A 27,306-nucleotide genomic window follows, 5' to 3' on the forward strand; every position below is an offset into this window, starting at 1 on the left:
GCACTGTTGCAGAGCTAGTTCTAGGCAACATCTGAAGTCCTCACATTTGAGAGATCCCTTTCCATCTGGGCCATATGGCATGGCATGGAGCTGTTGCTGGTTTTATTAGGAGATGGATGAATGGTGAAAGTGTATGTCCATGAGGGTTCTTTCAAACCTTTAACACCTTGGCCACGAGATGGTCTTGATGCATCTGCAGACCCTGACCTACTAGTTTGAATTGTGCTGCCGGATAAGCCTGAACGTGTTGATTTCCAGGACCTGTTGCAAAGTCTGTTTTCTTGAGTCTGTGTGTCTGCTTGGGGATACATCAGGCTACATATAGGGTGTTTGAGTGATTTTGTTAGCATGGGCAAATTATATGTGTGTATTATGTAATGAAATGCATTCTGAAATAGTGTGTGCACTGCCTTAGAGCATTATCATAGTTGCATCATGCAAATCAAAAGTTAATTCAAATTGCAGCCATTAAAACTGCCATCCTAACTTTCTCAACTCTGTGCTTCTCGTTGAAGCTTTCAAGGCTGTGTACATTTGATATGTTTAAATGCATTCATTTTGCAGGTGACTAACTCTCCATATTTTTCGTTTTGAATGGCAGCACAGCCTCTGTGAATGAAAGATAATGGCAGATAATATGTTTGCATTTGTTAATTATTTATGCTGTAGGGAAAACAGTCTCTGATTTCTCAGACAGGATGGAGGCTACATATTGTGAACACTGAAAAGCTGGCTTTGAATGTCTTTGTGATTCGTCACGAGGACTAGCACGCTGTCATTTACTAGAAGCAAAGGATGACTGACTTGAGTGTGTAAACTTGTGTAAAAGAAAGTATAGATGTTTAGAATCTAAGCATATTTTAAAGAGTAAAATAGTCTTTAAATAGATACACTTTTATGCAAATTTTCCTAAATACATCAATAACATTTTTCAAGTTAATTGCTAAATGTTTACAAATATGTGATAGTAGCTTAGACACCACATACTCTATCAGCCCGGTGCCATGTTAATTTTTGGAATGCTGGCAGTTTTTTCTAAATTATTTTTGCCTGTCTATATGTGATTTCAGGCATCTTCTTCACAGGGTAACTGGTGGTATCTATAAAACCATGGGTGTAGAACTGTGTTCCACAATCTTTTAACATTTTAAAAAAAAATATTTCTAGCCCGCTTTGCTTTGGCGATAGCTTTGAAAATATGAAACGAGTAAAACAATACAGTGTTTTCTTCCTGAATCTGCAAACAGCCTGAAACAAGTATGAAATGCTCTGTTTTTTGAAACCAAAATATGCTTAATTAAATCTCTGCTTTACATCCAGCTAAAGCACTTAGTTTATAGTCTAAAACTTCTTCCTGTGCCTTCTTCATTGCTAGAAATTACAATTGCCCCCTTGCCTCAGCCAAAACTCCAGCATACCTAGCAACTTCTTGAATGCGGTGTATTGTCAATACTAGCATATCGAAAACTAACCATCATTGTGTAGGAGTCACGCAACATTAACATTTTAAATTCACATAATAATCAGTGTAATCAACTGATAATACTTCTAATCACAGTGACCAGTTGTCTCATTGGTGCCCTGTACAACTCCATCGGTCAGGCTCCATCTTGACTCTTGTCTATACGCTTGGATTGTAAGGTCTTTGGGTGCAGGGACTGTCTTTGTTCTATGTATGTACAGCACCTAGCACCGTGGGCCCTGGTCCATGATTGGGGCTCCTCAGCACTTGGATAACAACAACCATAGTAGTAATAATAATAATAAAAATTAAAATAGTCTACTGTAATACATTATTCAGATTCTCAATGAGGTTATTGAAAAATCAACTTTTTAATTTAAATGATTTGGGAATTTCCAGACTGCTGTATAGCAGTGCCCCAGAATTAAAGAAACTTACTGCAGAAATCAGGATTAGCTTGATTTGTGGCGAATGCAAGGTCTGACTTAAAACTCTGCAGGGCTCTTCATCTCTTACTAAATGTCAGATGCTTCCACTATCTTGAGCTGTAGCACATGAAATACAGAACTCTAGATTGAATAGATGATTTTAGCTGACTATTTGGGGTAGGAGGGAATGATTTTCAATTTCTGCTACAAAATGTGTAAATGTTTAGATTCTGTTGAGATCTGGAACTTAAACAGTCTCCTGCTTTGAAATCAAATCTCAAGCTAATCAGTTAGAGTAAATAAGACTTGATCATAAAAGGTGATGCACAGTTCTCAGTGTGAGAGTATGGGTATTACAGAGTGATAGTATTGCATAAATAAACAAAACTTGTAGCTGTGATTGTGTAAATAGAGCCATCGAAAGCCAGTCCTGATCAGGACTCTTCAAGGTTATTGCTTTTTAGGTCATTAAGGTGATTGGAAAATCATATTCACACAGTAAAGCCAACTGACATCACTTTCAGCAATTTCATGCTTGTTCATCAGTGCATGTCAGGGGGACATTTTGACAGCTCTAAGGCTACAATTGCGGCGTCAGCTAGGAGCGACAGATATAACTGGATAGCATTTGCAAAGGAATGGATATCCAGATTGTCCTGTCTGATAGCTGTGACAGGAGCCAAAGGCATCTTGAGCTGAACTAAAGAAAATTATTCCAACAAACATTATAAAAGAAGGAAACTGTACCAGATGTGCCAGTGCCCAGTAACAGTAATAGAAAATTATTTTTACCTCTTTTTAACATAGTCTAGTGTAAGGTAAGAGAGAGGCCAGCATGGTCTTCAGATACTGTAATATCAGTGGGGCCCAATAACTTTAAAAATAATTAGTGACTCTTTATTTTACAAATAATATAAAGTACTCTCTGAGTAGTAGATATCTAAAGCCTGATAGAAACTTTTCAGATACTTGTTTTTAGCTTAAGAGGTGTTGCTACCATGTTTAACATCCATACAAATATGTACAGGTAGAACCTCTCTAGTCCAGCACCCTCGGGAGCTGACCAGTTCTGAACCAGATAATTTTCTGGACGAGGGGAGGTCGTTATTGTCTAGCAGCATGACCAACACTTCCACTGTTTACTAGGCTGTTAGAGGACGTTTAGGGGTAAATTTGAGCTAAATATCAGCACGGAACAGTGAGAGCCAGGACTGGTGGCTGTAAACAAATGTTATGGGATCACAGGGCACATCCATGAAAAATGAACAATCGACTAACTAAAATCATTCTGGATCACAGAAGTTTCTGGACTAGAGAGGTTCAGCCTGTATTAGGCAAAAGTAACGTAAGGAACTAAGAAAGAAAATGCAGCATGGAGAGAGGTCTGTAAAATATCTGTGTAGAGACACAAACTAACATTGAAGGTCTGGAAGAGACAAGAAGGAAATAGATTTAAAAACTAAAAAGACATTAAAAATAAAACCAGGAGTTAAAGAAAGGTACTTCTTCCTGGTAAGAAGTGTAGGTAAAATTCTAGGCTCAACAAATGTGCCTAGACAGCAGGTTAATTAGTATGTCAGCCTTGTTCAAAAATTTAATGCAGTCTCCCATTACCTGGAAGAAAAGACTGCCCATGGGTTAATGCATAGTGATGCATTTCAGTCCCCTTAATGTTAAAAACAAAGGCGGCATGATTTTATATACCAATGCCCATGGCAAATCTTTTTGAGAAGAGGGCAATGGCTGTGAACTTATAAGCTGCAAATTTGCAGGCTATAAAATTGATAGTTGTGAAGCAAGTGTGCTGGGCAGAGCTTCAAATGGAATGTGTGGCCACGACCCGAGCGCTGGGAGAGAGATCTCTCGGTACTCGATGTACACCCGCGCCACGAGGGGAGGAGCTAGCAGTGCTGGGAGCACAGCTCCTAGTGCTGGTGCCAGGCGCACACTGGTGCTTTACCGCGCTGTAAATTGCACTTGTAACAAAGCCACTTGTACTTGCATACAGCATTCACAGGTAATTTTGTGGTTAACCACTTGACCATCCGTGTAGGTGTCCATATCCTGAGGAAAGTGGTCTTTCAGTTCCTACCCATGGATAACCTGTTGTCTACAGTCACTATAAAGCTGGCTCTCACTGAAGTTTTATGAAAGATGTATACAGTTTTGTTCATGAACTTAACTTTGTTCCATGCGAACTGTAGCTTCTTGCTGTTTCTAACACGTATGGTTTGGCGAAGGAGATCACATCCACCACACAGCGTACGGGTCTGCCTTGTAGGCTACAAAACTGCAGATTGTGCTTCCCTCTTAATGTCTTGTCTTGTGGGGAGAGAGGAGGACTCTGTTTTCTTTTCCTTAGCATAGAAATGGGCATGCGTTATGAAATATTTCTGGTTTATAGGATGGGCTTCAACAGAAAATGCTTCGGTCTCAGCCCTTCCTTCATTCCCTAAATGGTGCTTTCCTCCGAGTTTAAAATATTCCTTCTTGGAGAACAGAATACATTGCAGGCAGTAGAGGCAAGATGTCATAGAAATAGTGATGCCTGTGTCTAAAGAGACACAGCAATCAAGATGCAGGAGGGCATTTGTTGGAAAGGGGTCGTTAAGCTGCAGTTTCGTTAAATGAGTGATAAGTATTTTCGGTCTGGATCCCTGTATCCTTATTTACTGTTTTACAAGATTTGAGCTGTCACCAATCCCGCACACCAGCTGTGCACGTATTTTAGAGAACTCGCTTTGGCAAGCTAACATCTGGTAAAATAACTATAAGTAAAAAAAACAATCTGGTGTCTTCATAGTACTCTCCGTTCCCCTGCGCGCTCTCCCCTCCGCAGACTTTGCAGCAGCAATTCTGGAAAGAGAAACAGATGCAATGATCATCTTATTATGAATGTTAACTCCCCCACACTTACCACCCCTAGACTACCACCACCCCTCCGTGAAATAATAAAAAGCTGGACTTTCCTTCTAGTTGTTATATGGTTTGTTTTCTTGATTCTCTTCCATATCACTGAATAAGATCTTAAAGCTTTATCAAAAACACAGAACAAATGGCTGGTTATTTTTCTCATCATGGGTAAAACTAATAGGTATTGTCTTGCTGTAATGTGCATCAGAATGAGCTAAGTAGACTGATACGGAAAGTCCTTGGCTGACAGATAGGCGTTGATCCGTTCCTTTGCAGCCTCTGCTCCCCACCCCCGTGCAGCCCGGTGTTTATGAATGTGTAAATGATATGTTTGTCTCAGCTCTGTAGATCTGCAGACTTTTGTTTTAAAGTATGCATTCACCTTCATTAATTGTGAGCAGTACTGAATATTTATGCTAAAAGGACGTGAGGGATATTTCAATGAGCAAGTTCTCAAAAAAACAGAAAAAAAGTGGGAATTGAAAAATTACCCAATACTTGAGGGCCCTGGTTATAGTGTCTTGTAAAGGTGCCAGCAGGCAGAATATGATTTAAGATGCACATTTTGCAAATCAGCACCTTCATCATAACACTGTAAGTGGAGAGAGAGAGAGAGAGAAAGAGAGGAGTAAGTAAGAAGCCAGTGCTGAGGCTAATGTCTTCCCTTGCCTTTGACTAGCGAGGAAGCTCCTAAAGAACATCATGTGTGGCAGAACAGGGCCCCCGCCTCATTGTAGTGACTGCTCTTGGCCCACCACTCAGGAATGTCTCTTAAAGGGCTGAGGCCAGGTTCTGCAAGGCATTCTTTGTGCTGTTTGGCTTGAAGTGACAAGGGTTAATTGAGAAACATTAAAACCAAGTTATCATGGTTCTCATTAGCCGTCTTTTGAATAAAGGTACAAAAACCGTAAAACAAAGTGCTTTTCTGGGCGTTGTTCTAGAAACCGTTTAATAGATCAAGATGATTGAATCGTCTTTGTATCTTACAGAACTGTGAAGTGCATAGTCTAAAGTCGCAAGTGTGTTGTGTGTATTAAAGCTTGTTCTGGGTGCGGTTCTTCTCTGCTGCAATAGAGCATCTTTAGTTCTTGAGGCCATTGTGGTGCTGGATTTCTAGTCCCTTGGGTACTTTTGTTCTGAAGGATCTGGGAGAGACCAAGACTCTTGCCTTTCCAAAGGGCAATTAAAAGGCATTTGTTCTTATCACTTTCAGTGTGAGGAGCAAGGCACTTTCCATGTAGAGGATTGCTGGACATGTTTACTTAGATGTCTGTGATATGTAATTTTAATGTAAAATATTGAATAAATTTATTAATAAAGCCCTTAGCGCATATGCCTCATTCATTAGGCCTGAAATGCATGGATTTCGGGATAACCTGAAGGCTGATGTTCATAGCTAAAAGTTAGGTGGCCATCTCCATGAAACACTGTGGTGTAATAGTAGATTAGAACTTTGACGTATCTGTTGGAAAAGTTTGCCTGAGTTAATGGTGAATATAGTTATCTGGTGCTAGCTGAATTGCAGGCATTAGATTACTCTCTCCTAATTCATCAGGTTTATTTAACCTCTTTTAGCATGTCCTGGCCACTAGCTGATCTTTAAAGTGACTATAATTTACTTTAGCATTCTTCTAGCATAGCCTTTCATATGTGCAAAGAAGTAGAGAACTGTTTTGAGACCCAGTGGCATTTCTAACCTTGTAGAATTGCTTATGTTAATGAGTTGTTGTGATGGAGAAACCTGCATAATTTAAAATGAAGCTATTGCTGAACTTTTGTATAGCTTCATTATATTTAGGCCAAACTATTGCCACAATACAGCTATTTTTCTGACCTTTATTGCGGGGCATATTTTTTTCCGGCAAAAACTTTCATATCTGAGAACACTTTCTTTACAATCTCATCTGTCTACACAGTTACTGAAGTAATATACTTGGCCCCCAACCCTACCCTGCCGTGTGTGCAATCCTTAGCTGTTTCCCTCTTCCCTTTATGCAAAATGTCTTTGGCATGTTGCTACAGATTTTTCAGCATGGAAATGATTGAAAATGGCACTGCCAGTGTCTTATACCTGTATGTAAAGACTACACAATGGGAGAGGGATGCCTAAGGATTTTATTATGAGTTTTGGGATAGTTTTATTGAGAGTTACCTGCATTGCACACACAGTCCTAAGAGCAGTGCAACCCGGTAATTGTAATGGGTGGAGGGAGAGAAGACAGCTCCTTTATCAATATCTGTTGTGCCCCTGTGCTCAATCCTGTCCTGCTGGAACCTCCTTCCAGTTTCCTTGTTTTCCTAACCTTGTGGCAGTTAAGTGTTGTGTTTGAGAGGAAGAAACTCTCCTCTCTTGGCCAGGGTTTTCCAGGCTATCAGCACACCTTGATCCCAAGATCAGTCCTTGACTCGTCATGCTATATCCACACAGTGCCCAGCAGTCTTCTAACCCATACCAGTTATGGGTTCTTGCTGTGGCCTCGATCCCTCAATCCTTTCGTATTGGCAAAGCATTGTGGGTCTAGCATGAAGCAGTGGGAGGATTTTAGCGCTCAGGTGAAAAATGATTGAAACCCACTATTTTAGATGTTTGTAGTTTTTTATTGGGGCTATTTGTATATCTATCCAGTAGTAAAGAGAAGTGTCTTTGTGCCAAGAGTCCATCTGTACAGAGCTCAGAAGAGAGGAAAAATAATTTAAAAATATTTAAATAGTTACTTAAAATAATTGTTCTACACAGATGCTTTGGGCCTTTCGGGGCTATAAACAATATCTGTCATAGCTGAGGGTAAATGTGTCAGTAGTGCAAGACTGAATATTGTCAATTCTGTCAAGTGTTGTATATAATATACTGTTTCCTGTGTATTGATGGGTGTATGCTTCTATGCATCTCCAGTATGCACATGCATGCAATTAACACTATTTAACTTATTTTTTATATCACCAGGCCCGGTACAAGCAGAGCCTCGATCCTACTGTGGATGAAGTTAAGAAACTGTGTACATCACTGCGTCGAAATGCCAAGGAAGAGAGGGTCCTCTTTCACTACAATGGGCATGGGGTTCCCAGGCCGACAGTGAATGGGGAGATCTGGGTCTTCAACAAGGTGCGTCCGCTAGATGCTTACTTAAAAGGAACCGCACAGAGTGAAATCTGTTACTGTTTGTAAAGGAGCAAATTACCCTTTAGAAATTAAAATGACTTTGTGGAAGTTTGGTTCCAGAACTGACATTTCTCTTTCCTTATCCACACTCAAAGTTCTTTTGTCAGAAAGGCATCTTGTCCCTCCACCTGAGAAGTGCTAAGCACTTGCTCTCTCTGAGCCTTTGTTAATGCCATTCTTAAAATAGTCAGAGAGAACATTGCACAGTAATTAAAGGTGCCACCTATACCTAAGTCCTTCTACTTTCCTTCTGTGGTTGCACACCTACCTCCTGCCAGATTTGGAGCAGAAGCTGTGTCTAGAGCCCTACAAATCCAAGGCTATCCACTTGATAACAGGGGGTATCTGCATTCGCAGATATCTGTGGTTCATTTTTACAGATATGATACGCATATAGATTTTTTTTTTAATCTAGAGCCATACAAATTTGCGGATATCTGCTTTATATTCATGGATAATTGCATTCACGTGTGCGGATATCCGTGGCTCATTTTTGAGGAAGCAGATGCTGATATGGATACCAATTTTGTATCCACGCAGGGTTCTAGATGTATCTCTTCTCTGATGCTTGGCATCTCTGCCTTATGTCACTGGCGTTTTAAGATGGAGTTTTATGTTGAGACTGCCAACTAACCCGGAATAGCTATTGTTCACGCATTGTACTAGCGTAATATGAGACAATAAAATATTCTTTGTTCCCAGTTTTAAAGTTCAGAGTATTATTATACTAGGGAGTACAATGTAATTGGCAACTCTTCTATTAAGGCTTTGTCACTTTTACTGAAGACAGTAAGATTGGTGTAACTGAGTATTTGTACAGCTGTCTGTGTTACATATTAATACAGAAACTGCTACTCTGTTACACTGCGGCTTATAATTATGGCTAATTAAATTGAATGTACTTTGCCTCCCTTTTAATTCATGCATTTAGCACCTTTAAAGTGTAAATGGAGAACAGTTTTATTCCATTGTATATTTACTGTCATGGTACAGTTGCAAACTGGACTTACATCTAGATTGCGTGGCTTCCGAAAGAAGATATGCAAGTTTGGCTCAAATTTGCATACCTTCCATTTTTTTTCCCTGGAAGAGGCTTTTCCAATATTTGGTCTGTCTACACGGGATCAAATATCGGAAACCCCCCCTCTTTCGGAAGCCCCCTTATTCCTCCTAAAAGAAGGTTTCAGGGGGCTTCTGAAAGAGGGGGGTTTTCTGATATTTAGCCCTATGTATTCGGGCCAAATATCAGAAAAGCCTCTTCCGGGGGAAACCCCCCCAGAAGATATGCAAATTTGAGCCAAATTTGCATATCTTCTTTCGGTAGGTGCACGTAGTCTAGACGTGCCCTTAGTGTTAGTAGCTGGAAACTGTTTCCAGTGGAGGAAGAACTTACTCCTGTTTTTATATCACTTGGTTCTGTGTTAGTTTTTGATTTGTACCAAGAGCAATACTGCATTCTTCTCAAACCCTTGGTTAGGTTGCAACCGAAAATGAATCCAGCCCTGAGAGGAGAGAATTGGGGCAGGAGGGGAATAAATTTTTTTTTCCAGTGTATCTAAATTGGAGGCTTGATTATCCCACCATTTTAAACAACTCATTTGAAAGTGGAATGTGGTGTAAGAACAAATAGCGGTGACCTTCTTCTTACTTAATGGGCAATGGGTAATAAATAAGACAAATAATGTCGGGCAGAATGTGTTACACATGCAGGAGGATGAAATTATTGCTCAATGAAGTTTACGTGTTATGCCAAAAGCATATTTAAGAACTGACTGGTATTTACCAATTTGCTTCCTGTCTCAGCTGCTGTAATCTGATAAGGACTTCACTGGTGATTAGGAGAGGCCACTTCTGATTTATGGTCCAGTCGAGGGTGAAAAGATTTGATCTGCATAAAGGAGGTTGAAATGTAATAGCCTTTTTGCAATCCATTACCAAACATTGTCTGGCTTTGGAAGGGAAGGCAGCCAAGTGACTCAGCCCACTCCTGTATACAAAGGAAGATTTTGGGAAAAGATGATAAATTAGAGAGAGTCAGTAATTTTCACAGAGGATTTGTAAAGATGTGAGTTTTAGGACTCGGTAGTAACTAAAGAAGCGCAACATATAGACACCCCAGGGCTGAAACAGCAGATGGACTGAAATCTACTGTTGATCTTTTAAAATCACATTAACGGGTCAGAAATAGTATGATATGAAGATCCCTTTGACTGAGAACCTCTTAAAATACATATTATTATAATGCTAATATATCTTCTTAAGCACTGTACGAAAATTACTCCTAAAACTGCTATGTAACTGCAGTATACTGAAGTTCAGGTTGCAAAGAGGTGGTATTGGTACTTATGGAATACACCTGCGTATCCAGTGATAGAAGAAAACTATAATTTGGGGACTTTGTCCAACATTTGTGGACCATATTTATTCACATTTAATTCTTTCTTCTCATTTTCCCTCCTGTAAAATAAATCTGCTGACATTGTAAGCACAAAGTACCTTACCAGTAAGTGGCCTGTGAACAGGGCTGCCAGTGTGGAGATGGGTGGAAGGTTAAAAGTGGTAGTTGCCCTGGGGTCTGGAGATTTAAAAGGGCCTGGATCTCTGGGCTCTTTAAATCACCATTGGAGACCAATGTGGTGCAGTCTGGTCAATGCTGAGGGCTGGTTGCCCCTAGCCCCACCTCTTTAGCACAAGATTCTACCCCTTCCAGAGGGTGAAGCCAAGACTCTTCTCCCCCCTTCCCCCCCACTCCCTCCGGTTGCACAAGGCCCGGCTGAGTCTGTTGCCAACCCTGCCTGTAGACAGTCTTGCCAAACATCTTACATCTCAGAGGACACTCACTCACCCTGGCTGCCCCTTGCATGTTGCTGTGGTTCTGATTACCATGCAGGACAGGACAGCAGGAATGGCGGGAAGCCAGATGGCAGGGGTGGCTTTCAATTCCATGGGCCAGCTTCCTTTGTCCTCTGTCCCAAGACTCTCCAGGAGGTTCCAGTGAGAACAGAAGCTACAGCTCAGTGAGCCACAGTTAACCCTTCTCTTACCTCCTGACCTCTCGGCTGCCAATGCCCCACGAGATCCTTCTGTTTGCAGAGCCTAGCCAGCAGAGAGCTTTTGCAGAGTACACTGCTTCATGGTCATGGGAGGGAGCACAGCCAGATTTCGGCAAATCTCTGGTGCAAGGTCAGCAAAACGGGGGCTTTGTGAGATTATTGGAATGTCTATGCACATGCAAAGAGCGAAGACGTTAGCAGCTTTACATATTTACTAGCCTGGTGGCCAGAGCAGGGAGCAGATGCCGCAGCTCCCCAGTGAATACCAGAAAACCAGGGACTAGACCCAGCCCTCAGGCAACTTGCCAATGACATGCCCATTTTTTGAGGAGTTGAATTGGGTGCTGGCATTGTGCTCAGCATGGAGCCAACGGTGATGGTCATGACCTGGTCAGCTGGTGCCCCGCTTGCCTCAGAATCCATCATGGGGACTGATGGGAGCCAGCAGCAGGCACCGGAGGGGGACGGTGTTGTCATTCTGTTGCTGGAACTTGACCTAAGGCAGCTTTGGAGCAGGAGCAGCACGTTCTGGGCCTATCCTTGAAGGAGCCATTTGGGGCTCCCCTGAGAAGCCGCCTGAAGCGGAGATGACAGAAGCCAATCCTGAGCCCGGTAAGTATCTGGCTCCTTTTCAATGCTTGTTAACACAATAATGGGTGGGATTTCTACTCTAGGAATCCGTGCAAAAGTTGAGAGGCGCTGTTGTGTCTCTGCTAACGGCAGATTGTATGTCAGTGCTTTGCAGTCCTCTTCTCTCTGCCTCGGGGCCGCATGACATTCAAAGTGACAGCAGGGAAATGCAAGCAGTAAAGAACACCTTTAAAGTGTATAGTTACTGGAAAGGCATGGATTTTTGCTAGCGCCATTTCTGTTTCTTCAGGGATAATAACCTTCCATTGACATGCCTGCAAGTGTGGCACTCTGTAACCACTCTCTTGTCTATCAAGCCATCTGGAAACAGGGAATGGGTCTAGAGTAGGTGGAAACGTGCTCCAGTTTACAAAGCTGGTCTGTTTCAGTCTGAGGAAGTCCATAGGTGACAGAATGGTCCCAAATATGGTTGGAGTTGGAAACTTTGTCCAGAAATGTATGGGGAGGGGGAAGGTTACAGATAGGTAGTCACGTTTCAGGGAAGGCTGCATTTGCCAGGAATACCTCAGTAGCTGATCAGCTCATCCTGTTCATCAATATACTGTTCAGTTACTACACATTTGAAAACTTAAGATTGTGTAAACTGCAGATTTCCCATCAGCGTGGAGTAACACATCCATGGCCAACTGGGCGTTACAAGAAGTGTTCTGTCTCCCAAATCATGGAAGGCCTGAACGGCTGGAAAAAACTTTTGTAGCATGGCCACTGTTGTCTCCCCCCAAAGCCTAAGTAGTTCTGCCATTTTCTACAATAGTTACAAATCCAAACTGGTTTTTTAAACAATTGTGTCTGGAGGTGTGTCCAGGAGCGTCTGTGGTCTGACACTCCCTCGCTCATTATACTGAAGTTCAGTTTGTGAAAGTATCATTTTATGTCCTTGTAATTACGCATGGATTTTTTTTCTATGCCCCGGCACTGAGTTATTTGAGACAATATCCCTTTGTGTCTTGCCCAGTTCCAGGCCCCTCAACCTCTACTGGCGGCAGCATCTCCACAGTAGCCCAGGCTGCTGGACCTGCTCTGACGATTCCAAGAGGAAGCGTTTCCTAGATGAACTTGTGGTTGATGTTTCGGAGAGGGCCACCAAGCAGGCCCTGTATCGAAGGCAGCGGAACGTGCAGCTGGAGGACAGCATGGCAAGAGGCAGGATGAAGGACTCACGATGGCTGCAGAGCTTGAGAACAGGGAGGAAGACCAAGCTCAGCGGAAAGAACTGTGAGAGCAGCATAGGCCGCTAATGACTGCAAGAATCCTGCCGCATCACCCGCACCACAACCTGAGTGCACCTACCTTGTGCTGCAGTCCAGAAACCGCTCGGAAGACGCCAATGCTGATGGAATACACAGACATGACCCATGAGCATATGGGCAGCCCCCTGCAGCCCTCCATAGTAACGCTTCCCATGTGGGTACCTTCACCCCACCTCCTAGGCAAATGGGGAAAGAAAGAAAAGGGACCGAGTGACCGGGGACATGGCATAGTAGGGGGTTGTGTCTTCCACATGCTTGCACTGTTTGCATTTGTTTGCACTTGGTTTTGTTTGGGTTTCCTGTAAGATTCTGTTGGTACAGTGTGGTAATGAGGGTTGGCTGGCTAGGGAGTGTTGTACTTCTCTAGTACACGTTTATAAAGCTTTTTATTTCATCAGGAATGGTTGTTGGTATCGTTGCTTTACAACATACCTTTATTATTTTCCTGGACACACCTCCAGACACATTGTAAGCATATGATGAGGGAAAATTAAGACTGTATATAGTGGGATAGTCTTTGCACACGTAGCTATAGCAATTCATACTTCAGTCACTTCCTTACATCAGTCCATACCATGAATAAGTCTCCCCCTCCATACATAGTCATGTCATTCATGCATATATGCAGGGCTTGACAATTAATGTAATCTACTTGCCCGTGGCGAGTAGATTACAAGCTGGCACAGCCGCACAGCGCGGTCAGCGCATGTGTAGCGCACCGAACCGCACGGCTGGCTAGCAGGGCTCGCTGCGGCTTGACGAGCCCTGTTCATAAGTATATTGCGTGGCACTGAACTCCACACTCCTCCTCAAACACTGAACTCACATGTCATCAATGAGCTCTCCCCACTGTCCTCACAAGCATGTTCCCAAGGTGCTGTTCCCCTTGTCCCATGGGGCTATTCAAGTCCATAAGGTGAGTGTGCAAAGTGTCCCTGACTGTTGCCCAAGTTCAGCTATCTCCAGAGGTGGCAGATGGACTGTCTGGCGGACTGTCCTGATTCAACAGCCCCTCATTGCTGTGAGTCATTCGGGGGGAAGAGGCTGATTTTTGTCTTCACAGAGATTGTGTAGAGCACAGCAAGCCACAGTGCTGTGGCGGGCATTGATGGCTTTGGAATCCAAAGAGGTCTCTGAATAGCACTAGTGGCATTCCTGTCTGCTAAATGCACAATGAACAGCCATCCTGCACGTCCTGAGAGAGTAATTCAACCATCTTTTACAAGGTGTCTGAAATCAGGGTACAGTTTCATAAGCCAAGGCAAAAAGTGAGTGTGTGGAATCCTCCAGGGTAACGGGGGGGAGGAAGGGAGTAACAGAGCTTAGAACCATATCGTTTGGTAGGAACAGTGCCCCGCTGTCCATACACTCCTGATCAGCAAAAAATCCTGGCCTCATGCATTTTCCAGTGTAGCCGGCATTGATCATAAATCCTCTGTGGTCCACAAGGGGCTGCGTAACAATGGCACAGTGCCTTTTCCAGTTTACATACTCGTGCTCCCTGAGGAAGGCAGACAGTGGGCACAAGTTTCCTTAGCAGCCACAGCACAGTTGGGAAATGCCATTCTCTCAAAGCCAGCAGTTCCTATTTCAGGAATATCTTTTATGCCCACCATCGTGGGGTAAACCACATACCCAGTTGCCTTAAAAAACCTCTGCCACCACTTTACCCGCAGTCAGCTTTCGAAGGCTGAACTGGTGCAGACTTGTAGCAGCCTGGGGTAGCCAGCTTCCTGACAGCGATAGCCACACATTTGTAGGCCACCCTTCCCGTGTCCTCATGCATGTGTCTTTATGCTGGAGGGTCAGAACAGGCTGCTCGCAAAGCTTCAGAAATGCAGCCTGCGTCGTGCAAAAGTTCTAGCCCCATGGGGGTGGTCACCCTGGTTTGCACAATGATTTGATCTGCCCGGGCTATGGCTAGTGGCCCTGCACTGACATTGCGCTGTAGGCATAGGGCTAGTACTCGGCATTACCATGTGGGAAATCAAAGTTTGACTCCTGGATGCTTGTTGTGGAGCCGGAGAACCTGACGAGTGGAGGGTGTTACAAGCGGTGGGATGTTTGGTGGAATGCCTTCGTTCCTAGCTAAAGGCCCTTTCCGGGAAGCTTCTAAGAAAAGCTTCCTTTTTTGCCAAGAAGAATAGTAAGGTTGAAGCCTTAAGCTTGGGGTGGGGAAGGAGGAGAATATAATGTGAAGGAAAAAATTGGGGAAACTTAGAGTTGGAAAACTACCAGTGGGAAAGAAGGTAGATAATCTGAGAAAATACACCATGTCTTGGCTCTTTCATCAGGATGTACTACTTTCAGGCTTTAATTGTGTTTGGTATCTACTTTTCTCACCTCCCAGGTGTCTTTGACCTTTCTGCTGTTGTTTACCACAGACTAGATTCTGATAAGATGCTAAATAATGAACTGGTGTTTTCTAGAGCTTAAAATTTGTTGCCAAATACCTCATTTCTTTGGAGATGTCAGTTTAATAGGAGGGAAGCAATCACTTGGTTAATATTTCAGAATTTTAGCTTGGAAAATTTGCACTGGCATTTTGTCTTTTGCAGCGAAGATTAAGTGTCCAAACCTGTGTGCGTATCTGCCACCCTTGTTTTGGTGGTGTATTGGAAAATTGCCCACGGTCACAGGTCTTGTTGGACTCCCCCTGCTGGCAGCTCACCAGATTGTTGGGAGGGGATTTAGGCCAGATCTACACTGGACCTGGACGGTCAGGATAAGATGTGCATCTCCAGCTGCGTAAAATATGTAGCTGGAGTCAGCTTATCTTAAGCCGAGCTTGGCAGGAGCAAAGGCTCCTGTTGGCTTCCCTTATTCCTCGTGACTGGAGTGAGGAGTACCGGTGCTGACTGGAGCCGCCCTCAGTGTTCGATTTAGCGGGTCTTGACTAGACCCGCTAAATCAAACGCCAGATCAGCCGCCGATGCCACAACTGCAGATGTTGAATCTGTATTTTAAGCCCCCCGAGTCTGAATGGAGTCCAGTCACTGCTGATGTCTTGGGGTTCCTAGGCGCACACTCGCGGTGCAGATCCTTTGTTGCATCCTTTATGACAGCTTAAAAAAGCAGTTTATTTATTGGAACCAGGGCTGACTCCTGAGACACCCCCTAACACTAAAACACATCTTCTCCCAGAGCTCCACCCAAAGGCATGACTCTTCTGTTTTCCCTCTTCGAGGGGCCCCACGGTAAGTGTGGCACATAATGCACAGAAGTCTAACATTTCTTTTCCTCAGTTTCCTTAACCTAGGACAGGGCAGTCACTGAGCTGGGATCAGGGTCCATTATCCCATCTACAGTCTGTCGGTTCCAGTGCATACCTTCTGATCTGAAACATGGAGCATTCTCCTTAGGTGAAATTGCTTCTTCGGACCATGTTTGGTCTGTGCCCTTCCTTCTGCCTTTTCTTGTGTATGTCTGTCTCCTTCCCTGTTCCCTCTCTGGCCCCTTTTATAGACTCTTGTTTGGTTACCTGGCTTCTTTTTCCAGTTTTGGGGAATTTTCCAGTCACCCCCCCCCCCCAGCCTTTTGTAGAAGGGTAGGTGAGAAATGGTTTTCCTAAGCTGAAGCCCACCCATTGTTCAAGGTGTATCACTGAGTTCTAACTATCCTCCATTGTATCTGGTCTAGGTGGACTTGATACAGTAAAGGTAGAAGTCACATACACGGATGCATTCAAAAATACGCCAGTTTCATAATGCCAGCTTTGCAATATTAACCAGCAAGACAGCTTTCAAAAAACATCACACTAAGTACAGAATAGATGTAAAGCCCATGCCCCAAAATTATGCATATAAATGTCTCTAAAATAGGTATTTTAAAAGTTACCCTAGCCCATGGCTCCCAGATATCTGATGCTCTAGGCAGACTGAAGCAGATAGGTTGTAAGGAAAATACCGATTTGATGTGCTCAATTTCCCAATCTGAATCTGAAAAATAAGATCTCCCAATGGTCCTCTTCAGTAGTTGATTGAAATCCAAGTTGGTTGGTACAGTCCCTGGCAATTGGATTGACATACTGTTATGTGTCCCTCGGATACCCTTGATGATAACGTTGTTCCAGTTCTGCCCTTTTTCTGACTGTAGTATTGCATCTCCCTGCCAAGGAAGCTGCAAATTATTTACTTGTCCGTCAGTAGAAGACCACAGTATTTGCAATGGGTCTGTGTGACTCCAAGAATACATCATTGCCTGGCAGTGCTATATTTATGAGAGATTAAGCATTATATATTCTGATATGTAGATTAAAAAGGATAAAACCTTCAGGAAGTATTATTTCAGCTTGATTCGCTTCAACTACAAAGCCAAATCTCGGTGGCTTTGTTTAGTTAAACAGAGTTCAAATTCCATAGGGAATCGATGTGAAACAGAGAATGTGGCGCAGTTTGGATAAGGCACTTAAAAAGCTAATAGTTAAATTAACTTGGTGTTTAAAAAACAAACCTGTCTTCCCTGGCACACACATTTTCTGTGACTTAAATTTTTCATAACCCCTGTCATGTTGTGCTTACTGTAGAGTAAGTGCCTCTGTGGTTAGCTTAATCTTTCAGGGCAGCCTTGTGAAGCAAGCCTAGTTTTTTGGTGTTTAATCTAGCCTGACAGATAAAGGGGATCGTAATAAATAAATAATCTGAAACCCATCTCAGTTTGGTTATTTAGAATGGAAACCTGTTTCTTTGTGTTCAGCAGGGAAAAGAAAATAATCACGAGGAGATACCCTCTGTGTCTCTGGTCACTGGAGAAGGAATTTGGGGCAAGATATAGGAAGGTGTTCACTCTACCCTCACTTTTATTAAGATGATTGCTCTGTCTTCAGAAAAGCATTGAGCGTCGTAATTTGTGGAGGGAGACAGTTTTACAGAGATCCCTGCATGTGGCAGAAAACAGTTACAGTTGTGATCATCTTTCCTCCTTTCTCTTCAGCTGCAGCAGCAAAATGGTTCACTGCAGCGTGATAAAATGCGGCATTACTCTGGGCAGGCCTTTGAAGGCTTGCAGTGCTTTAATTTTTTTCTGCAGCTTGATGAACCACCCATTCCCCAAATGAGGCGGCTGGGAAATAACTGGGATGGGTTCCCACCTGGTTCTTTTCCTGAATTATCCTGAAAGATTCCATTAGGCTTTGAAATCCCACGACAGAAAAGGAACATAGGAACCTTTTGAAGAAATGTTCTAGTTTTCTGGGAATCAACACCTACGTAATCCTCAAACATCGTCTCATCTTTGGTATATAGTGGGAAGAGAAATTGCATCACACAGTGGAAGGAAGAATTAATTTGTTGAGAGCTCCAATTTATTTCCGGATTAGTGCTTTTTATTATTTTTGCAAATAGATTCATGAAATGCAAACATGAGCAGAACCTAGAATTACATGATTAACTTCTTCAATAATGTGCTTACCGGGTGTAATTTGCAAAATAATAAAAACAAACGTAATATTCCATTTGACTCCTGTTGCCACCATTGTCACCACCCACCAGTTCAACCTCACAGTTGCCAGGTTTTGTGAAGCTTCATGTTGTCCTGCCACTGCTTGGGGAAGGACGTGTTGGCCATATGTTGCCATTTATGGTCATATACAGATTTGCATTATACATAATTTGCTGGATTGATTTGCATAAAGCTAGTTTTGCATGAAATTTCCCATGCTTTGTAGATGAAACAGAACATCACTCTTGAAGAAGTGTTGTCCAAAAGGCTTGACTTAATGATATCCTGAAATTTCAGATGTGACTTGTTCTTCACTTGAACTGTTTTTGTGGTGGGTAATTTAAATTCCACTGAATTGAAATGGGAGTTCTGGGCCCGGTTGTCCCCCTAGCGATGGTAGTGGTAGCTTTTGCAATTGATAGTCAAGGGAGCAGAATTTGACACTGTGCATGTGTGTGAGCGTGTTGCCCTCTGGCTGCAATTTAGAAAGAATATAAAGTTATGCGATGCCTAGTTGATGCTAGGAGAGATTTCTGTAGCTCATGTGACTCAGACCGGGGGGGAGGGGGGGGGGAATAAAGTGAAGGGTTAATGTCATAATCTCAGTTCTGCCGCTCTGTGTTTTGTATACAGAGGGACGATAGCCGTACCATAGCTAAGCTTGCAATAAGTATCCTATTTTGAAGGTTCTTTTTCAAAATCCCTCTTGTAGCCCAGAGCAATGAAGACCCTCACGCCCTCTGTTTCTAATAGAAAACGCAGCACCTACCAATTGCAGCAGCTAAGTTTATGGGAGCGTCAGCCTTTGTAACATTTAACTTGATCAATTAATTTTGAAAGCTGCACAGTTATAAAGACTTCAATAAGCCAAGGAAAAGGTCTCATTTAACCAGCATCAGAGGTGTCTGCTGATGGACATATTCTCTGTAAACAGCCATTTTAAGATATGCCCATAAAGTTGTCAATGCCAAGTGTATTTGACCTTAAATTAAAGAGCAACTTATTTCTGAAGTTGAAGTTTTTATGACTTCTTACTTTGCATCAGTATTTCAGGGGGTCTGAAATGAATAGACAGTGTTGAATGTCAGGTTACAACTGCAATCATGTTTCCAAGCAATCTTAGAGTGGATTTTACAATTTGTAAATGTTTGTGCTCCATTTAATAGGCAAATAATATGACAATGTGTTTTGCAAATTGCATTTTTGAGTGGCATCCTCCTGTAGAATGAACAATAGACCCTGAATACACACAGACTTTCATTCTGTACTTTCAGAAGTAGAATTCATAGAATTTCAGTGCATCAAAGGCAACGGTTCTGCCATCAGCTGTAATTCATTACATGTATATAATGTCCACTTTTTATTTTGTTTTATTTCCTCTTACAGAACTATACGCAGTATATTCCCCTCTCCATCTATGACCTGCAGACTTGGATGGGCAGTCCTTCCATTTTCGTCTATGATTGCTCCAATGCTGGCCTTATTGTCAAGTCATTCAAGCAATTTGCACTACAGAGGGAGCAAGAGTTGGAGGTGAGACCTTAGTGAATTGCCAGAGTTTGCTGCGGCTTCATTTTGCTCTCTGCCGGGCGTTTGGGGTTTGATCCTGCTTCCCATTGACTTCAGTGGAGACAGGTTTGAGCCCATTACGAGACACATAGCTGGGAAAGTAAATATTTAAAAAACCCAAATTAAAAAGCACATTTATCTGAGGAAAAATCATGTTGTTCCAGTGCAGTCTTTCTGGCTCTGATGCCATCCCTATTATAGTCAGAATCATTTTTATTGTGAGTACTAATTAAGTGATCACGTTAATAGAATCAGTTTGTGCCCTAATAATCTTTGCCACTGCGATAGATGCTGAAGTGAAGCAGACCCATTTATTTTAGATGCAGTAGACTGATGCCATGATACAAATTTGGATTCCAGTAGTGTTTCTTGCTATTGTACTGAATGCATAAATGTTAAACTGAATGATTTAAATCAGATAGACAAAAGTACCTACTGCTGATGGCGTTAGCTTGACAGAATACCAAAGTGTAACCATGTATTTCCAATCAAAAGACCCCTTTTCATTATCGTTTTAATTAGACTGTATTAACTGTGAATTGTGAGGAGGAATATATGAAGTAACGTATATTACTTCCCTTTGTGCACTAGATGTTTAGTACAGCAGCGAGTCAGGAAACAGATACCTGACTGGACATTTTCCCTAAGTGTTAGCCCATTTGAAAAGCAGGCTGTTAAAGGTTCACTTTGTATACATTCATAGCACTCAGACACATACTTTTAAAACTTTCAGTCTGTTTTATAGGGCTTATTGGTCAGTTAGACAACTGGCTGGTGGGTACAAACATGATTCTAAGACATTTATGGAGGATGGGGCTGGTTTTCATTTTTAAATAGAATGAACCCATGTGATATATTTTGCTGTGACTTTCTGGCAACTAGAGACTCCCCCTTTCCTGCTGAAAGAAATGTCAGTGTAGTAATAGTTTGACAAGTGCTCTCATCATTCCATCTTTTTACAAGGCATGTAGTCAGTCAGCGTGCCAGTATTTGCAGGCTCCTCACCATGGAAGGATGCGACACTGGACACCCCAGATCTGCATTAGCAAGAGATGTGCAGTGAAAGTTATTGTATCTTCAGTACAAAACATGGAAAAAGTGGTCATTATGCCCGGTGCTTTTCCTTTTCTATAGCTGTTTTATTCTACTGTTCGCAAGCCTCACTTTTCTCATGCTTAGCTTTCAGCCATCACTCACCCTGCTGTATTGAGTGCTGCTTTGATTTTCTATCCTTCAGTCTGTTTTTTCTTTTTCTTCTCCCGCGGTACAGGCATTAACCAATTTAGAAAACTGCCTCACTCCAGCTCGTTTCTTCCCCAGTTCTCCTTGGGTTTTCCTTGCCTTCCTTTCTATGCGTTTCTCTCCCAGTTCTTGGTTCTCCTTTGCTGCCTTTGGCCCTTAGAGTGACCTGAAGATAGTCTGGGAGCTACTGTTCTGTGTAGGTGAGGCGGCTAATGTGCACTGAGGGGAGAGACAATGCAATAGTGCTGTTGGACGTTGGTGTGTTTGCTGCTGTGCAGGACACCTTAGGTGGCTGGGCCAGTGCTGGTCCATATGTGTAAGGGACTGGACTTGATGACCTCACCTCTTGAGGTTCCTTCCAGATCTAGTGTTCTACGTGACCATGTTCCTAGGGGCACTTGTAAAGCTGGGACGAAACACCAGAATAAGTAGAGTGGGCTAAAATACAAGGGCTGTCCTTCCAAAGCAAGATAACTGGTCATCGTACACAAGTTGTTGAAACAACCACAGTTGGAAAGTGCAGTTTTGGCCAGCCAGCAAAAATGCAAAAAGTTTCTGACTTTCAAATTCTTTTCCTTGTGCTAAAAAATTTAAAACCCGCACAGCAAAAAATTTCTTCAATATGATTCCTCTACAGTACAGTGAGAAAATTGGTCACTTGTTTTTTTTAAACATTTCATTTCCTAGATTACAAGTCCATCTTTCCTATCTCGGTCTTAGGTATTGTAGGGATGTAGTGAGCATTGTTGAGGGCTAGTTTATTAAGGGAGCTGTTTTTTAATTTTATACAAAGTACTCCAAATAGAATAGTGATAGAGATGCAGCCATGTTAGTCTGGTGTAGCTGACTAACATGGCTTTTTGTCTTTTGTTCCGAATAGAAGACTTCCATACATCCTATTTAGAGAAATATAATACCTGAAGTTTCTTACATATTAAATTTTAATTCTGTATGCAGAAGATAATCTTCATTTTAATTCTTATTTTTATTTCAGATGGCAAATTGATGATGGTGTCATTTTACATTCTGTTGTGTAATTAACTTAGTTTTTATCTTGGTGCTATTTTTAATTAAGTGTTTGTTTTTCCTCTAAGTTTAATGTTATTGTCTATTGTTCAGATGGTCCATTGTATAAATAGCGGATATTAAAAACACAAAATCTGATCATAGTTAACGTCTCAAAACATTTGTTAATTTCAGTCCATGTTGCGATTCTGCTTTTCAATAAAAAGTATTCAATACATTGAAGACTGAAAACATGAGCTGCATTCATTTGTTGCCTGTTAAAACTATTTATGTATTTTTGGTCTTAAAAAATTGACCTACTAGATTGTAGACTCATGAAATATTTGACATACTTTTTGTCTGTGATAGTAACAGAGATTAAGGGATGGCCAGATGGTGTGTTGAGCTAGCAGATCAGAGAAAATGGTATACATGGTGCTTACAAAATGAAAAAAGTAGCACCATGAAATAAATGGTCAGATCACATAGTCTCTTGTAAGAAAAACATTACCATAGATGTGAGCTCCTGGGAATACCCTCTGTTTCAGGATGTAATCATAACCTTTGCATTTATTTTAGTGCAAATTTTTCTTGCTGACGGTTGGTTATATTTGAGATTGTATGCAGATTCCAGATATTTATTGACTTATTTATACTAAAATGGCATTGTTTTATTTATTTACTAAAAAACGTTCACTGTCCCATAGCTTCCTACTTATTGACACAGTTAGGGTGGTGTACCTTTGTACTTCTTATTGTGGTTCTTTTATTCCCTTCCCAACCTCCCACCTGTTATGTCAAAATTCAATGCCTCTTGTCCTAAATGTAGACTCCTGTTGTGCAATAAGCTGTGTATAGGTGGATCCTAGTGCAGCACCCTCTGGAGTCGGTCTGTGCAGTGTCTGAGATCAGCCTACATACACAGCCTCTGATTCTCAGAGACCATACTACCCGGTGTGTTTGTGTAAGGTCCAGCATATTGTGACTCCACTAATGACTTACTAGGATCTTTGAGCAACAGTGTAGTAATGTAAATAATTACACACACACACACAATTCACCAAAGGAACTTTATTAATATTTCAAAGTCAAGCACTCAAAGGTTAGGAGACGACAGAATTAAGGTTGTCTGTGCAACCTTAATTTGGCCCTCTTATGCATATGTATGATAATAATCTTTAATTACACAATCACATGCTGTTTTAGCCACAGCTGGCCCTGCCTTTCCCTTTAGCTTTCTCCTCTGATCTCAGTCTCCCTTATCAGTCTCTACTGTTACCCATGTCCCTGTTTCCATTCCCAGGTCTCAGTAGAAATCTCCTTGTTGTCTTTCCTTCTCACAACACCCTCAAGCCACAGGCTGCCTCCTTGCTCCAGTCTGCTCCTCCCACTCACTCCAGCTCTTGTTCCCTCCCTCTGGAGGCAGCTTCCTCCTGTGTGCTTCCTGGGTGTCATCTGGGGAGGGAGGTGGGATGTGTCACCGAGGCACATTCCTAACCAAAAAAGCCGTCCTGTGTGGAATTTCAACACACAGCTCAGACCGTGGGCATGCTTGATCTTTCCAAACTCAGGGTTGTCAGAATTTTGCAGCATGGGCTCTAAACTTGTTTTCAACCAGCCATTTCCTTGAAAATGGCAAACCATTCTCTGATTTTTAAATTGTTTTTTAAGAGCCCAAGGGACACTCAGCATGAAAAATTTCAGACCAAGTAATTAGCTTTTGGTAAGATGTTATACGTAGTGGACACCAGGGTCTTACGATGAGAAATGTTAAGCAACCTCAATAATAAGGGGTGCTGCCAGCTCTTTCCAATGGAATTATTGGGAATTATTCAGAGTAGGAAAAGGCCAAGGGGTGATTTAAATGATTACCAAAAATTCAGACTTGTCACGGAGACTGATTTAATATTTTCATTTGTGTCACTCTAGTTTGCAGTTTTGAATACTGAATGATTATGGTTAGAAAATAAAAGGGAAAACGATGGAGATTTTTAAATGGATAGATCTGATTTTCAAATTTCCTGAAGCCATAGGAGCTGCTGGGTGCTCTGTGTGTTTGAAAATTAGCCCACCTATTTGGTTACCTATAATGACCTTCAAAGTCTAACATAAGGCCGTGTTCTTGAAAGTCTCTGCTAAGATTTATCAAGCTGAGCATAGGAACAGTTAGCCAGGCTTTGTTGTAGTGCGTCCTTTCACGATACAGTTATCTCGCTGCCACTACCCAAGATCCACAAACCTGGAAATCCTGGACATCCCATCATTTCAGGCATTGGCACTCTCACTGCAGGACTGTCTGGATATGTGGACTCTATTCAGACCCTACGCTACCAGCACTCCCAGCTATCTCCGAGATGCCACTGATTTCCTGAGAAAACTACAATGTATTGGTGATCTTCAAGAAAACACCATCCTAGCCACCAAGGATGTAGAAGCTCTCTACACCAACATCCCACACATAGATGGAATACAAGCTGTCAGGGACAGTATCCCTGATGATGCCACAGCACTACTGGTGGCTGAGCTCTGTGACTTTATCCTCACAGACAGCTATTTCAGATTCAGTGACAGTATATATCTCCAAATCAGTGGCACCGCTATGGGCACCTGCATGGCCCCACAATATGCCAACATTTTTATGGCAGACCTGGAACAACGCTTCCTCAGCTCTTGTCCACTAACACCCCTTCTCTACCTATGCTACACTGATGACATCTTCATCATCTGGACCCATGGGAAGGAGGCTTTGGAAGAATTCCACCGTGATTTCAACAATTTCCACCCCACCATCAGCCTGAGCTTGGACCAGTCTACACAAGAGAACCACTTCCTGGACACTATGGTGCAAATAAGTGATGGTCATATAAACACCACCCTATACTGAAAACCTACTGAACACTATGCCTACCTTCATGCCTCCAGCTTCCATCCCAGACACACCACATGATCCATTGTCTACAGCCAAGCACTAATGTACTACTGCATTTGCTCCAACCCCTCAGACAGAAACAAACACCTACAAGATCTTCACCAAGCATTCTTGAAACTATGATACCTGCCCGAGGAAGTGAGAAACAGATTAACAGAGCCAGATGTGTACCCATAAACCTACTACTACAGGTCAAGCCCAAGAAAGAAACCAACAAAACACCACTGGCCATCACCTACAGTCCTCAGCTAAAACCTCTTCAACGCATCATTAGTGATCTACAACCTATCCTGGACAATCCCTCACTTTCACAGGCCTTGGGAGGCAGGCCAGTCCTTGCCCACAGACAAGCCGCCAACCTGAAGCAAATTCTCACCAGCAACTATACACCACACTACAGTAACTCTAACTCAGGAATCAATCCATACAACAAACCTCGGTGCCAACTCTGTCCACATATCTACACCAGCGACACCATCACAGGACCTAACCAGGTCGGCCATACCATCACGGGTTCATTCACCTGCACATCTACCAGTTGTGCCAGCAATGCCCCTCTGCTATATACATCGGCCAAACTGGACAGTCCGTACGTAAAAGAATAAACGGACACAAATCAGATCTCAGGAATGGCAATATACATAAACCTGTAGGAGAACACTTCAGTCTCCCTGGACACACAGTAGCAAATCTAAAGGTAGCCATCCTGCAACAAAAAAACTTCAAGGCCAGACTTCAAAGAGAAACTGCTGAGCTACAGTTCATCGGCAAATTTGACACCATCAGTTTAGGATTAAACAAAAACTGTGAATGGCTAGCCAACTACAAAAGCAGCTCCTCTCCTGGTGTTCACACCTCCACATCAGCTGCTAAAGTGGGCCTCATTCTCCCTGACTGAATTGACCTTGTTATCTCTAGCCTTATTCTTGATTGGTACTCTTTTCTTATGCCTGTATATTTATACCTGCCTCTGGAATTTCTACTACATGCATCTGATGAAGTGGGTCTTTGCCCTCGAAAGCTTATGCTCTAATACATCAAGGTGCCACAAGACTCCTCGTCGCTTTCACTGCCACTGGAGTAACTGCTAGAAGGATGCCCCTATCAAAACTTTAGAGGAGTAGCTGAGTTAGTCTGTAACTGGAAAAACTTAAAAAACAATGAATAGTCTAGCAGCACCTTAAAGAACTAACAAAGCATGTAGATGGTATCGTGAGCTGTTGTGGGCACAACCCACTTCTGCAGATAAACAGAGCATTAAAAGTCCAGATTGAAGAATAAGTAAGGAAATGAAGGGGAGGGGGGGAGCGGAGGGGAAGAGTGAAATTAGACTGTTCAAGTTACAGGAAGCTGATAAGAACAATTTGCCCTTTCTCTAAGTACCTAATGTCTAAATTCTCTAATGTCTTGCAGTACGAATAAAGACATTGGCTGGCTAGCACACTATCTTCCACATCCTAATGAGTTCACAAACTAAACAAGGGGGACTTAGAGAAGGTGTACATTTTTCTTATCAGGTTCTTGTAACTTGAACACTCCAATTCACTCCCCCCTTCCTTTTTCTCTCCTCCCCCCCTTCCTTATTTATTCTTGGATCTGGACTTTTAATACTCCAGTCATCTGAAGAAGTGGGCTGTGCCCACGAAAGCTCATGATCACATCTACATGTTTTGTTAGTCTTTAAGGTGCTGCTTGACTGTCTGTTGTTGTTTAAGTTTTTCCTATCAAAACTGTTCCTGCAGGAGGTGTAGAAGTAATGACTGAGGCGGTGTCTGCACTCCTCAGCTTTTAGTGACAGAGCTGTGTTCTAGCGACATGACTGTGTGGACGCAGCCCTCTGGCTAAAAGTCAGGCAGTGTAAACACTGTGGGTACTTTTGCCAGACAAAAATCTTCCACCCTCTACGAGCGGTGTTTGCTTGGTTGGCAGGAGACCACTCTTGCACACACAGCCCTAGACCAGCTGCCAGCAACAGGCGCCCTAGGTGAACCATGCAATCAGTGCCCCAACCTCCAAACCCTCAATGATATTGTGCTTGAATTTGGCACCCCATTTAACTTGGCGCCCTAGGCAACTGTCTAGTTCGCCTATATGGATGGGCCACCCCTGAAAGCACTGTTTACACAATACTTGCCAAGGCAAAGCTTTTGTCATCCGGGATGTGAGGAGGAGAGGCTGGAGGGAGTTTAAGAACCCGTGAATGAC

The 27,306-nt window shown here is 42.5% G+C and overlaps 1 protein-coding gene across 6 annotated transcripts in view; it reads left to right on the forward strand.

Moving 5' to 3' along the window:
- RPTOR (regulatory associated protein of MTOR complex 1) overlaps positions 1 to 27,306 on the forward strand; it is a 306,816-nt gene that overhangs the window by 88,992 nt on the left and 190,518 nt on the right. For 5 of the 6 annotated variants that reach the window (XM_075904085.2, XM_075904088.2, XM_075904086.2 and 2 more), the window contains exons 4-5: positions 7,748 to 7,906; positions 19,743 to 19,889. In XM_075904085.2, coding sequence (XP_075760200.1) covers positions 7,748 to 7,906; positions 19,743 to 19,889 — 306 coding nt within the window. The remainder of the gene's footprint in view (positions 1 to 7,747; positions 7,907 to 19,742; positions 19,890 to 27,306) is intronic. The other variant, XM_075904089.2, reaches the window with a different exon arrangement.

Source organism: Pelodiscus sinensis, chromosome 20, assembly GCF_052426305.1.
Source record: "Pelodiscus sinensis isolate ZL-2025 chromosome 20, ASM5242630v1, whole genome shotgun sequence".
Classification (NCBI taxonomy): Eukaryota; Metazoa; Chordata; order Testudines; family Trionychidae; genus Pelodiscus; species Pelodiscus sinensis.